Genomic DNA, 14726 nt, shown 5'->3' with positions numbered 1-14726 from the left:
CCCACACCCCCACCACCACCCCCCACCCCCCCCAGGCGAAGAGCGCGCTGGCGCACGCGGTGCAGGCGGCGCGGCACGACTGCGACCTGCTGCGCGAGCAGTACGAGGAGGAGCAGGAGGCCAAGGCGGAGCTCCAGCGAGCGCTGTCTCGCGCCAACGCCGAGGTGGCGCAGTGGAGGACCAAGTACGAGACGGACGCCATCCAGAGGACCGAGGAGCTGGAGGAGGCCAAGTACGGACGGCGCTTTCCACCACCACTATGACCACCACCATGACCACCACCATGACCACCACCATCACCACCACCATCACCACCACCACCACCATCACCACCACAATCACCACCATCACCACCATCACCACCACCACCACCATCATCACCACCATCACCACCACCACCACCACCATCATCACCACCATCATCACCACCATCATCACCACCATCATCATCACCACCACCACCACCACCATCACCACCACCATCACCACCACCATCACCACCACCACCATCATCACCATCACCACCATCACCACCACCATCACCACCACCACCACCATCATCACAACCACCACCACCACCATCACCACCACCATCACCATGACCACCATCACCACCACCATCATCACCACCACCACCACCACCATCATCATCACCACCACCATCACCATCATCATCACCATCATCACCACCATCACCACCACCATCATCACCACCATCACCACCACCATCACCACATCCACCATCATCACCACCACCATCACCACCACCACCATCACCACCACCACCATCACCACCATCACCACCACAATCACCACCATCACCACCACCACCACCATCACCACCATCACCATCACCACCACCATCACCACCATCACCACCATCACCACCACCATCCTTTCCATTGTCCTCGTGCAATCAATCAAGAATTGTGAAGGCCGTGGTAATCAACTCGGGGTGATTTTTTTTCATAACGACTGCTGAGCACAACCACAGAGGTCCAAAAGAGTTCGGTTTTTTAATTTGGATAAGTTATAAGAATTTGGGACAACAGATGGATGGAATCCTAAGTTGAGCAGTGCGAGAACAGGAGCAGTAAGCAAAGTCTTTCAATCTGCAGTGTGGTGGTTTAAAAACGTATGGATGAGACAAAACAGAGTGGTCCTCAACATGGGCAGAGGAGGCAATAAGTGAAGTCCATGGGAACAGTAACCATGGTAGTAGCGGTAGAAGAGTGATTAACCAGGAGAGTTTTCAGCAGTGTGATTCGTGGGTGAGAGCGTTGCCCTCGGAGGCGAGGTGGTGGACCTCTTGCAGAGGTCGCAACCAAGTACCCGATACCCGTACCCTACCCGATACCCGGCTACCCGTACCCGGCCGGGTACGGGTGTACGGGTACCCGTTTGCGACCCTGGTGCGGCCGGGTACGGGTACGGGTAGGCCGTGAGTCACTGGTGAGTAACCGTTTGTCACTCATTTCCCAACGTCTTGTCTCTTCTCACAATTCAAGTTCCTAGAATCAATCCACCCGCGCCTGCAACATGGCTTAATCCCAGAGGTCGCAATCAGGTACCCGATACCCGTAATCTACGCGTACCCGGCCGGGTACGGGTAGGGTACGGGTATGGCCGGGTACGGGTACGGGTACCCATTTGCAACCCTGGTGCGGCCAGGTACGGGTACCCGTTTGCGACCCTGGTGCGGCCGGGTACGGGTACGGGTAAGGAATCAAAGCCCGTTTGCGACCTCTGACCTCTTGGCGTTTGACGTGGCACGGCTCCCGCTGGGAAGTGGCGCACGGGCGTGCTCCTCGCTCGTTTTATTTTGGAATCAAAAGTTAAAGATAAGACGAGCAAGTAGTGGGTCCGAGCACCGCACGCACTTGCAACGCGCATACAGGTAGACACATGGGCGCGGCGGACACATGGTGGATGAGAGGATGCACTCACAGACACACACACACACAGAGGCGGCCACCGCCACACTCCGTTTCCCCTATCTTCAACCATACGTTAGATAGAGCTTGGGAGGTGAGCACCGCCCCTTCACGGGAGAAGGGGCAGGTGGGCCCCCTTGTCACGTGTTTGCCTGCCAGCCGATGTACAGTGCTGAAGGAGTTCAAAACATACACAATACATAGACCCGGAAATGAATGTTTTTAGATTTCTGGGCGACTAGTGAGTGTGGTTTGCATTGTTTGGACCCAGTTAGGGATATTTATTTGTATCCTAAATGTTATTTTGAGTGGGTACAAGTCTGACCGGCACTTTATTCTTTATGGTGGGCAATATTGGATGAGGTGGCTTCTATGTAGCGAGTTGTGGCTTTGGTTTGTCAATGTATTCAGGCTTACAATATCAGGGGTCAGGGTTTGGCTCTCAGATGTAATGCCCACTCCACATGAGCCATGGACATCTCTTGGGCCAGTAGGGTGGGTGACCCTCTGGCAAAAATTTGTTGAGAGGTAGTTTAGAGCTCTCCAAATACGTTCACCAAGTATTAAGTTCAAAACACTGGTTTCACATGAGATGGTGCTCTAAGGCAGACCCACATAATTTTGTCAAATATCCAAAATACTCCCAATGTACAAAGAAGAGTCTGAGTAGCATAACCTCCAGTGCTTCTCATTCTCGCTTGGTAAACACCAAAGCATTTTGAACTAGCTACGACTGTTCGCCAATTGATTAGGATGTCACCAGTTGTTGGGTATGTCACACATTCGACGCCATTGGCCGAGTTATGATGCTTACAATATTGACACATCCACAACAAGTCACCAAATATCATTCATTGATAATTCGAAGAAATGTGTTTATTTGTTCTCCGTATGGGCCGTGTTAATATAAAAGCATCTTGTATTAAATTTGTGGTTTTCCCAGGAATTCTCTAATACAAGTGCTAGCCAATCTCACATGTGCTTAGGTGCCAAAATCTGATGACATCGGACGCATTCAGGGTGATTCTGCTTGGAGCAAACTAGAAAATCTTCCTTCTCCCCCTCGTCCGTGGCTTACACCTCCTCCTCTACCTCCCCTTCCTCTGCTCCTATATCCTTCCCTTCATCCCACTTTCATCTCCTCCACGCTCCCACCCCCTCATGCTCCTCCATCTCCGACTCTCACCTCATCTTCCTCCACTTCTCCCACCTCCTCCATGTCATCCTCGTGACCACGCAGGAAGAAGCTGGTGCAGAGGCTGCAGGATGCGGAGGAGTCTGTGGAGGCCGCCAATGCCAAGTGCTCCTCGCTGGAGAAGACCAAGCAGCGTCTGCAGAACGAGCTCGAGGACATGATGGTGGACGTGGAGCGTGCCAACGCCGCGGCCGCCGCCCTCGACAAGAAGCAGAGGACATTCGACAAGGCACGGGTCACACGGGGAGACACGGGTCACAGAGATCAGAGATAACACAAGCACGCTGCATGTGTCTGTGCATGTGCCTATACACCTACCCACATACACCTCAAGTGGGGTAACGTGTTAGTACAAAAACTTCTTCCCAAAATGTCTGGTCAGTGAAGAAGAGTGCCCTGTTGACGGGGTCGAGATCTTCCACACGTGGAGGTCCTTCAACCAAAAGTGGCATGATCAATTCATTGCTGGGCTGCACCAATACCTTTCACCATCTCACTCTGCTTATGTCACCCACTCGTTGAGCAACCAAGGTCAAAGCCCTCCCAGCACTACTCTGTTAGAGGCCACTCATTTTCTTCCCCAGCCATCCATGCTGACAACTCCCTGCCTATGTTCCATGTATCCCCTGCCTATGACTACCAGCCATGCCCACTGGTTTGGTACAGCTTCGAATCTGGGTTCACTATCATCCTTTTCTCCGTTGCCATCTCTCCTCCCAAGCAATTGGAGGGCTGCACCTTTCCGCCTTTCAACGCGATCACCCTGCGGGTTTTGCCATTCCGTGAGTTTGATCTCGGCGTCGTCGTATCCGCAGGTCCTGGCCGAGTGGAAGCAGAAATACGAGGAGTCGCAGGCGGAGCTGGAGGGGGCGCAGAAGGAGGCGCGCTCACTCAGCACGGAGCTCTTCAAGCTGAAGAACGCGTACGAGGAGAGCCTCGACCACCTGGAGACCATGAAGAGGGAGAACAAGAACCTGCAGGGTGAGTAGTGAGTGTGTGTGCGTCAGAGAGTGGGTGTATGTGAAATTGGCACAGTAGGGGGCACAGGTGATGCATCAGCCAGTCATCTCGGTCATCTCAGTCAGTCGACCCGTGGCACCTGCTGGGTCTGCCCCGTGACCTCCTGCCAGCGGGCGTTCAACACTTCACGTGGTAGCCTCAAGGTGCACATGGCCTGGCACAAGCGTCGTGGTGACGTCACCGCCACTTAGTGGCGAATGGCGGTTGTTGTTGTTGTATGTGAAGAGCGATAGCATAGATTATGATGATGATAACGAGGTGTGATTTTCTGCGTGCACAGAGGAGATCTCCGATCTGACGGAGCAGATGAGCGAGGGAGCCAAGACGGTGCACGAGCTGGAGAAGCTGCGCAAGCAGCTGGAGCAGGAGAAGGTCGACCTGCAGGCGGCGCTGGAGGAGGCAGAGGTGACGTGGGGCAGGGGACAAACACAAAGATCCCCCGTGTAGCCTACACAGACCGTTGGGGCAATCAGAGATAGGCAAGCACAAATGAAAAATTCAGCCACCCCGATGGAGACACAAAATCAGTGGTTCGTCCTGTCACCGTGACTGACAAAGACAAAAAAATCCCAGAGTATGAATTGATACACGTTGATCCAATCGCCAAGTCGGCTTGAACTGAGAAAATAAAATGTTGCTGCCATCTGACCGCAACCCATTTTTTATTTAGTCAGCGTTTTTAATTGAAGTCATTGTCTTAGGCTAGTCAACGACTTTGTGGAATTCTGGTCACGTATTATTCTGTGGATTTAATTCGGTATTTCTCTTAGCCTAGATTACTATGTTGGTGTGTGAGGGTGTGCTATTTCCTCCCCCCTCCCAATATTACTAGGTTAGCCAATAAGTAAAAACAGTTACTTCGAATATATATATTCTTGGTTCTTTCGGTAAAGTCACGTAGAAGGGAAACAATAAAATACAAATATAAAACAATAAAATTCTCACGACGTTTCGATTGCAACACGAGCAATCATCATCAGGTGTGAAACCCACAGCAAGAAAATTTGAAAAAAGTGGCGATTTTTTATATTTTTATTCTTTTATTGTTTCCCTTCTACGTGACTTTACCGAAAGGACCAAGAATATGAATCCCTGCAGTCACGAAAGCTTTAAATCGATACTTCGAATATGTTTATGCAGCCAATAATGTGTGGTCTTCCTCAGTGGACTGCAGGCTCTAAGAATGTGACTAAACTATCCTAGTCTGCCTTTTGATTCAGACTCGTACCATCTCATCATAGGTGGTTTGTTCTTATGCAGGCAGTCACCGTCATCATCATACTTGATACTTTTCCTCCACTCAATCACAGTTGTGTGAACTAAAATAAAATTAATTTGGTTGATGAATAGTTCTGTCGCTAATTTCGCTCCCGAAACGTCTCGCTGTCCCAACGCAGGCCTCCCTGGAGCACGAAGAAAGCAAGATCCTCCGCGCTCAGCTCGAGCTCAACCAGATGAAGGCCGACATCGAACGCAAGCTCTCCGAGAAAGACGAGGAGCTGGAGCAGTCCAAACGGAACAACCAGCGCGCCGTCGAGACGCTGCAGACCGCCCTGGAGGCCGAGACGCGCTCAAGGAACGAGGCGCTGCGCATCAAGAAGAAGATGGAGGGCGACCTCAACGAGATGGAGATCCAGCTGAGCCACGCCAACCGCTCAGCCTCAGAGGCGCAGAAGCAGCTCAAGATGGTGCAGTCACAGTTCAAGGTGCGTGGACGGCCAAGTACAGAAATGCTCTAAAGATTTGTCTTAAATCTGGCATGATGGAATTGTAGTACGATAAATGTCATCAATAAAAATGGATCGTCATTCAAAGTAAATGGGGGGAGTCATCATCATCATTGTCAACGATGATAAATCTACTGAGGTAGGCTTCCTCGGTCATTATTCTATGCGCATGCATGCAATTATGCCTCTCTTGCAAATAATAATAATTACGTCATTTGTTTATCTTTCTGTACCTCCCTCTGTATCCCCCTCTGTCCGTGTCTCTCTTTGTCCCTCCATCTGCCTCTGCCTCTACCTCTGACCATGTACCACCACCACCACCGTACACACACAGGAGGCCCAGCTGCAGCTGGACGACGCCCTGCGGCTGGGAGACGAGTACAAGGAGCAGGCGGCCATGGCGGAGCGGCGTAGCACGCTCATGCTGGCCGAGGTGGAGGAGCTGCGCTCGGCGCTCGAGCAGACGGAGCGCGCGCGCAAGCTCGCCGAGCAGGAGCTCATCGATGCCAGCGAGCGCGTGCAGCTGCTGCACTCGCAGGTGCGTCCTCATCGGTGCCAGAGTCGTCATTATCACAACCATCGTTGTTGTTGTTGTTGTCATCTTGAGTTGTTCCACGTGAATTCTACGATCCAGGTGTTCAATATTTGTATTCCTTCCTCCCTCCTGCTCCCTCATTCATCTTGCTCCTGCGTCCTCATCGCCATCGGTGCCAGAGTCGTCATTATCACAACCATCGTTGTTGTTGTCATCTTGAGTTGTTCCACGTGAATTATACGATCCAGGTGCTCAATATTTGTATTGCTTCCTCCCTCCTGCTCCCTCCTCCCATCTCCATCTTTCTCCCTCCCTATCACACATCCACCTCCTGATCCTCTCTGCTCCATCGTGCTCTGCAGAACACCAGCCTGATCAACCAGAAGAAGAAGCTGGAGGGAGACATGGGGTCGCTGCAGAGCGAGGTGGAGGAGGCAGTGCAGGAGTGCCGCAACGCCGAGGAAAAGGCCAAGAAGGCCATCACAGACGTGAGAAACCCCATGAGACACGGTCCATCCACTGCTGATGAGCGAATCCCCACATCATCATTCACCATTATCTACTCAATGGTGGATGAAGGATTCTTCATTCCACTACCATTATCATCGTCATCAGCCATGGTCCATCCACTGCTGGATGAGCGAATCCCCACATTGTTGTTAGCCATGATCTACTGAATGGTGGATGAAGGCCTCCTCATGCCACCACCGTTATCACCATCATCATCGGCCGTGCTATATCCGCTGCTGGATGAGGGAATCCCCACATTGTTGTTAGCCATGCTGTACTCAATGGTGGATTAAGGCCTCTTCATGCCCCCACCATTATCATCATTATCAGCCGTGGTCTATCAACTGCTGGAATAGGGGATCCAATCGCCATCATCAACCATGGCCTATCCACTGCTGGATAAAGGCCTCTTGGTAGCATCACCATTATCATCATCATCTTGAACCATGATCTATCCACTGCCAGCTGAAGGCCTCCCCATGCCACCACCCGTCAGTCCGACCTCCTCGGGCGAGAGTCTAACCGAGGTGTCGTGACCTGGCAGGCGGCCATGATGGCCGAGGAGCTGAAGAAGGAGCAGGACACGAGCGCTCACCTGGAGCGCATGAAGAAGAACATGGAGCAGACGGTGAAGGACCTGCAGCACCGGCTGGATGAGGCCGAGCAGATCGCGCTCAAGGGCGGCAAGAAGCAGCTCCAGAAGCTGGAGGCCAGGGTGAGAAGGGAGTGAAGGTTGGGGTCAGTGCTGTTAGCAAGTACAAATTAAATATGGCAAAGTGCACAAGAAGGTGGTGTTGTTAGAAATATAATTTGCCAATGAGCGTCATGTCACCACGTTACCTGTGCCAGGCTAGGTGCACATTGAGGCCACGTGAAGTTGCTGGAGGCTGGCTGGACAGGCCCAGGTGTTATGGGTTAGCCGAGATGAATGACAGTTAACAAAACTCCTCATATAGCATTTGCATGATTTAACGAGCACCACTCATTTAAGGTCGAGCCCAGAAAAAGGTTGAGATGCCACTTGCTACTGTTAGCCTTAGCACACTGATGTTGGCTGTCCCAGGGCCGGATTAAGGTTCGTGTAGGCCCTCGGTACTTCTGTTTCGTAGGCCTTCAATGACAACTTTCTACAGTTGGTACTGCTGCTGCCCCATGTTACTACTGCCGCTGTCACTCGCTTGTTTCACGCGTACTTCGTCCAGCCGCGGGACGGATGTCATTACCGATACGTTCACTATTTAGTCCGTGCCTTAATTCCTCCACCGCTGTGCTCCCCCCCGCAGGTGAGAGAGCTGGAGAATGAGCTGGAGGCAGAACAGAGGAGGAACGCCGAGACGGTGAAGGGAGCACGCAAGTACGAGAGGCGTGCGAAGGAGCTCTCCTACCAGGTGATGCACCGCACAAATCTTTACGTGGACACACCTACATGTGTACATACACACATATACACACACACGTGTACACACAAATATACACACTGACACGTGTACACACACCGACAAGTGTACACACACATATACACACACATATACACACTGAAACGTCTACACACACACACTGACACGTGTACACACATACACAATGACACGTATACACACACATACACACTGACACGTGTACAAACACACACACATACACACAGACACTATTTTGGGGACATCCACTTTAAATGAATACAATCCTTTTGAGATGACGTAAAGTTGATGAACATGGAAGCACCAGGGTGGAGGGCGAGAGGCAGGCCTGTCTGCCCCTACTGGATATCAGCGAAAAAGAGCTTTATACACTCGCGACTCAGTCCCGTACACGCTATTACGCAATTCCTACACTCGTCACTAGAGGACGCGATCATACGTACGAATTATTTATCAAACGTAACCACACCCGTTTCAACCTTCTTTTTTGGGTCAGATCGCAACAAGTAATACGTGTTTCGTAAACTCTGCTCCACCCGACACAAATAATCAATAAAGTGGTCACGTGAACAAAAGTGCCAATGTATTACTGCTTCATCAGCACCACCGGTGGAAGTGTGTTGGAGAGCAATCCACAATTAACAACTGAGTAGTCCCTGATAGTTGCAACCAGTATCATCAGGCAATCGCCAGAATTTCATAAAAGATAAACACGTTCCTTCGGAGTGGGCAGGTAGGAACTTGGTTGGACAACGCATTCGTGCACGACAGACAGACAAATAATCCCGGGTGGGCAGTGTGGAACCTGTTGTTCCTACCTGCACTACACCTGTTGCGTCCACATCTTCTTTGGCCTTCATGGAACCGGTTTAGCGTGGTCCGTCACTTCCAACGAGATTAATTTAATTGTATATGTTAATTTTCTTGTTCTATTTATCGGTGAGCCGATATTTGATGCACCACTATTTTTTTTTCCTGACTCTGGGGCCCCTTCAGCTGCTTGCTTGGGGCCCTAAAAATAATTGCTCAGCGTGTTTATGCTAAGCACTGCCAAAGCGCCTGGTGTTGGGCCCCATAGCTCACGATGCATGTGTGTGCGTGCATGCACGTGTGTGCGTCCGTGTCCTGTGTGTGTCCGTGTCCTGTGTGTGTGTACACGTTTGCACCGAGGGCAGACGGAGGAGGACAAGAAAAACATGGCTCGCCTGCAGGACCTGGTAGACAAACTTCAGATGAAGGTCAAGGCCTACAAGCGGCAGTCCGAGGAGGCGGTAAGAGTCGCAGTGTCCATGCAGTGCAGAGGGCTCACGTTGATTTAATTTCATCGTTGCCTGCATTGATTTTCCGAGTGTGTTCCCTTCTGCGAATTGAAATCCTGCAATGAGTCACAGTCAATATACCGTCACATTCGACCATTATATACAACTAAATGCTTCTAATGATCATCATTTTACCCCACATCTCACAATGTCTGACCACTTCACCATCACACACATCACCAAGCAAACAAACCGCATGCCCACCCCCACATCATATTCCACCACCACTGCTTCCACAACCATGACCATGACCATCACGACCACCACCATGACCATCACCACCCCCACCATGAACACAACCACCACCATCTCACCATGTTCCATCACCACCACTCTACCATCAAACATTGCTCCCACTACCGCTACTCCTCATCCACGACTCCACCATCTACCATCGTTCCATGACTGCTCCCACCACCCCGCCGGCAGGAGGAGCAGGCGAACGGGAACCTGTCTCGCTACCGCAAGCTGCAGCACGAGCTGGAGGAGGCGGAGGAGCGCGCCGACATCGCCGAGTCGCAAGCGAACAAACTCCGCGCCAAGACACGCGACGCCGGCATCAAGGTATAGTACGGGAGTTTACAGGAGTTTATGGTTCAGATGGGTCTACATGTGGTTGAGAGGGGTGATTGGTTTAAAAATGTTCGTGGGAATGTAAAGAGGTTGGGGTAATACAGAGGTTATGAACTCGTGGTGCAAAGCACCCCTGAAAGGCTGCGGCATTGATATCGTTAAGGAGAAATTTCAAATGTCTGCGCCACGTTGCAGCGACAAAGCACACGAATACACAACATGAAACAAATTTAGATCTGAAGTTTTCGTGACTGCAGGGATCCATACTCTTTGGTTCTTTCGGTAAAGTCACGTAGGTAGAAAATAAAATAAATTAAATCCCCTGGCTCCTCCCCTCTCTCTTGCCTTACATAGCCTCTTGTCACAAGCAGCTCTTGTGCCCACGATAGCAATTTGTTTCTTGTGTTGCTTCCGAAACGTGGTGATTTAATTTAATTTATTTTATTTTATACCTACGTGACTTTACCGAAAGAACCAAAGAGTATGAAACAAATGATTTACGAACACAACATGGACTGGGGGCGTGGACACGTGATAATTGTTTTGTGAGCTGAGTAAGCTTAAATGTGTATTTGGGGCTAGGGGCTTGGTGGAGTGCAAGGGCGGGTGATCTTGATTGGAGGGCCACCATACCAAAAAGGTTGAGAACCACTGGCGTAATTGTGTTGTGATGCAGTAGAGTTATGATATGATGAGGTAGGATTGAATATCCTGTACGTTCAACTTTGTGACCAATATATATACGTGTGCATAATCAATATGTCCCATGTGTGTGCGTGTCCATGTGCTCTGCAGAAAGAAGAGTAATGTGTGGAACACGTGTGTAACATGCGTAACCCTTTGTGTATAAAATCTCTTTATTGGGCATACAATATGATTCAATAAAGAGGATACAGCAAGCGCAGAAACATCGTTCGTCTCGTGTCTGTTTCCTTTCCAGTAGAGGACACACTGTCCACACAACCTTGCACATACACAAACACACATACTCAAAAAGCCTACACAGACTGTTAGGAAAAGTACAGATAGCAAGCATCTATGATGGCCAGCATGATACACAAGTGGGTAGTGGGACCAGCACCATGTCTGGCCACCTTTGTCTTTCCAGTGCTGTTTGCACATATACAAAGATCTCCGGTATAGCTTAAACTTACCTGGAAAGAGTGATATTAGTAAGCACCTATGAAGGCTGGTACAGCACACAAGGGGGCGGTGTGGCCTGGCCACGCCCATCTCTCTGTCTCCTGTTTACACATTGCACCAGGTGCTAGGGCCGAGTTGACCTAGGGTAGGGCCAAGAAAAGGTTCAGATATCACTCACCACTATTAGCTGTAGCACACTGTGTTAACTGCTAAACTACACTACAATACACACATACAAAAATAGACAAACATTTATACTTATACACGTTGATACACAAATATACACAATGATGCATGTACACAACACGTATACATGTGCACACTCATTGATACAGACACAGCCAATGATGTTCCCCTGTGAGCGGTGGTGACGTCCCCACATCGACCGTACCATGCTATGCTCATGCAGAGCAGTGGTGGCTGACCGAAGACCACCACTCATTCAGAATAATATTCCATTAGACATCTGTTCCCATTTAAATACTACCCACTATAATCATATCCTGGTGATTGAATCTTGCAGTGGGTCTTCTAACCCGGTGAATGAATTGATCTGTAGAGCACGATGTCATCAGGAGGTCATGGGATAAATGTAGTCTTTGTTAGCAACAAACGTTATGGTCAGATCCAGCACTGTTACTGCGAGTACCTATGAAGGTCCGCACATCACATGGGAGGGTGGTGTGACCAGGACCACACAGGGCTATCGTTGTCAGTACTGATTGTTTACACACTGCACCAGGTACTCATTTAAGGCCGAGTGGACCTCGAAGATGCCCAGAACCAGCTCAGATATTACTCGCCACTGATGGTGGACGTGAGCAAAAATCGAACCCTACTCAGCCTCAAATGAGTACCTAGTGCGGTGTTTAAACATAGCCTTGGGGAGACAATGGTGGTCGTGCATGATGCTGGCCACCCACCCCGTCGTGTACTATGCCAGCATTCGTAGGTGCTTGCTAACAGCACTTGTTCGAAAAGTCTGTTAAGACTATACGGGGGATCTAAACAAAATTATAGTGATGATCATGACTGAAAATGTACAATGTAACAGGTATTGGTTAAAGATCCCAATTTCGATTTAAAGCTTTCGTGACTGCAGGGATTCATCTTCTTGGTTCTTTCGGTAAAGTCACGTAGAAGGGAAGTAATAAAATAATAAAAATAAAACATAATAAAATAATTCTCACGACGTTTCGGCCACAACGCAAGCAGCCGTCCTCAGGTGAAGAACAGGTCTGTCGGGGAGACAGCGTCTGAATGAAACACCACCACGCTTGGAGCGTATATTATTCAGACGCTGTCTCCCCGACAGACCTGTTCTTCACCTGAGGACGGCTGCTTGCGTTGTGGCCGTGACGTTGTGAGAATTATTTTATTATGTTTTATTTTTATTATTTTATTATTTCCCTTCTACGTGACTTTACCGAAAAAACCAAGAAGAGGAAAGATCCCAATGCTGAAAAATTACTTGAAAATTATTCAATTGGGTTCACAAACAGCATCAGCATCGCCCCTTCCTGCAAACAACTTGCCAGGACCCTCCTGAAAATAGTTGAAACGGAGCAAGATTTTGCTGGGTAAACAAGTGTAATAAAAATAATGATGACAATGATTACCTTGGAGCAGTATGTGTTGCGTCAACTCAAAAGGAATTCAGAGTCCACGGGTCATTAATGTAACATATATGGTCACGACTTAGAACAGAAAACGAATACAACACTGAGTGATGAAATGCCACACACAGTGATGCTATGTGATGTCATGTCATCCACACATCAAAAAACGATTTTCTGTGCTGCCATCCCCCGGCCACCTCACAGCCCAAGCATACAACACCTTTTACTGGTAGGAACCTCCTGGTTACACCAGCCCACAGGGTATTATTGTGTCCGTCCGTCCGTCGTGCATCCAAAAATGGGAGGGGTGGGGCTGGGTGGAGAGGGGAGCGTGGGAAGGGGCTGGGTGGGGAGGGTGGGGCTGGGTGGGGGATGGGAGGGGTGGGGCAGGGTGGGGAGGGGCTGGGTAGGGAGGGTGTGGCTGGGTGGGGGGTGGGAGGGGTGGGGCAGGGTGGGGAGGGGCTGGTGCCCTTATACAACTCAACGTTTAACCTACTCACGCCGGCTTGTGCCCACCCTCACAGTCGGACATATTTGCGGAATACACCACACCGCCAGAGGTCGCAATCGGGTACCCGATACCCGTACCCTACCCGATACTCGGCTACCCATACCCGGCTGGGTACGGGTACGGGTACCCATTTGCGACCCTGGTGCGGCCGGGTACGGGTACGGGTAGGCCGTGAGTCACTGGTGAGTAACCGTTTGTCACCAATTTCCCAACGTCTTGTCTCTTCTCACAATTCAAGTTCCTAGAATCAACCCACCCGCGCCTGCAACATGGCTTCATCCCAGAGGTCGCAATCGGGTACCCGATACCCGTACCCTACCCGAAACCCGGCCGGGTACAGGTAGCCGGGTATCGGGTAGGGTACAGGTACCCGTTTGCGACCCTGGTGCGGCCGGGTACGGGTAAGGAATCAAAATCCGTTTGCGACCTCTGCACGCCGCCGTTGACCCTGGCCATTGACCGAGCAACCCAACGTTCCTACCAGCTCCCTCCGCAGGAATGTGTTATTTCCAAGCAGTCTCCGGATTAATTCAGGTTCCGGCACCAGGCCAGCACAGATACAACAAAACCCCGTAAAGAGACCAGCAGGATCTAAGGGAATGTAGCAAGCGAGGGTGGGGAGTAAGTAAACCAAGAAAAACATTTGCAGGTCAGAGGGCACCAGATTCATAACATGCTCCAGCCGTCCGATTCGACTTTAATCTGGTCTGAGATCCCTCTCCCAAGCACAATCTCAATCACTCACCTCAATCCCGGAAACCCTCTGATGGAAACTATGGGACTGTGTCGGAAGTGGTACACAAGCACAAAACTGCTAAGACATTCTATTTAAAAAATATTTCCAGTATATCAATTCCAGCCATTCTCAATTCGGCAATAAATGAAGACATCACGCATGCCATGTAGGTATTTTGAACTTCTTTCGCACTGTACGTAGCCAACCACGCTAATCAGAGATACGGGGGAAAGACGTAAACTCAACACAAAGCTAAGTTCTAAAGTGCATAGCTCCAGTGGCTTCCTAATATCGAAAGGAAGAGCGTTCCAGACGGCCGCGGAAGTGCATCTGAAAGCGCGCGATGCAGTGACTGTCTTTGTTCGATGACGAGCCAAAAGCCGCTGCTGCGAGGATGACCGAAGTTTGCGTGATGTCGGCCATAGGGGTTTTTGACTATATTTCACCATGCTGGTCGGTGCGTGTTGGTGACAAGAAGAAACCAGTTCA

The 14726-nt window shown here is 50.2% G+C and overlaps 1 protein-coding gene across 1 annotated transcript in view; it reads left to right on the top strand.

Moving 5' to 3' along the window:
• The window catches only part of LOC144951684 (myosin-7-like), a 36078-nt gene extending 25007 nt beyond the window's left edge, over window positions 1-11071 (top strand). Inside the window, exons 29-40 of the mRNA XM_078881978.1 lie at window positions 36-232; window positions 3175-3358; window positions 3945-4110; window positions 4430-4554; window positions 5547-5855; window positions 6211-6414; window positions 6774-6899; window positions 7466-7636; window positions 8205-8309; window positions 9512-9607; window positions 10085-10219; window positions 11024-11071. Coding sequence (XP_078738104.1) covers window positions 36-232; window positions 3175-3358; window positions 3945-4110; window positions 4430-4554; window positions 5547-5855; window positions 6211-6414; window positions 6774-6899; window positions 7466-7636; window positions 8205-8309; window positions 9512-9607; window positions 10085-10219; window positions 11024-11035 — 1830 coding nt within the window. The 3' untranslated portion in view covers window positions 11036-11071. The remainder of the gene's footprint in view (window positions 1-35; window positions 233-3174; window positions 3359-3944; window positions 4111-4429; window positions 4555-5546; window positions 5856-6210; window positions 6415-6773; window positions 6900-7465; window positions 7637-8204; window positions 8310-9511; window positions 9608-10084; window positions 10220-11023) is intronic.
• The last annotated feature ends 3655 nt before the right edge of the window (window positions 11072-14726 follow it).

This window comes from Lampetra fluviatilis, chromosome 63 (assembly GCF_964198595.1).
Source record: "Lampetra fluviatilis chromosome 63, kcLamFluv1.1, whole genome shotgun sequence".
NCBI lineage: Eukaryota > Metazoa > Chordata > Hyperoartia > Petromyzontiformes > Petromyzontidae > Lampetra > Lampetra fluviatilis.
The sequence above is the reverse complement of the archived record's forward strand: the minus strand, read 5'-3'. Positions and strand labels throughout refer to the sequence as shown.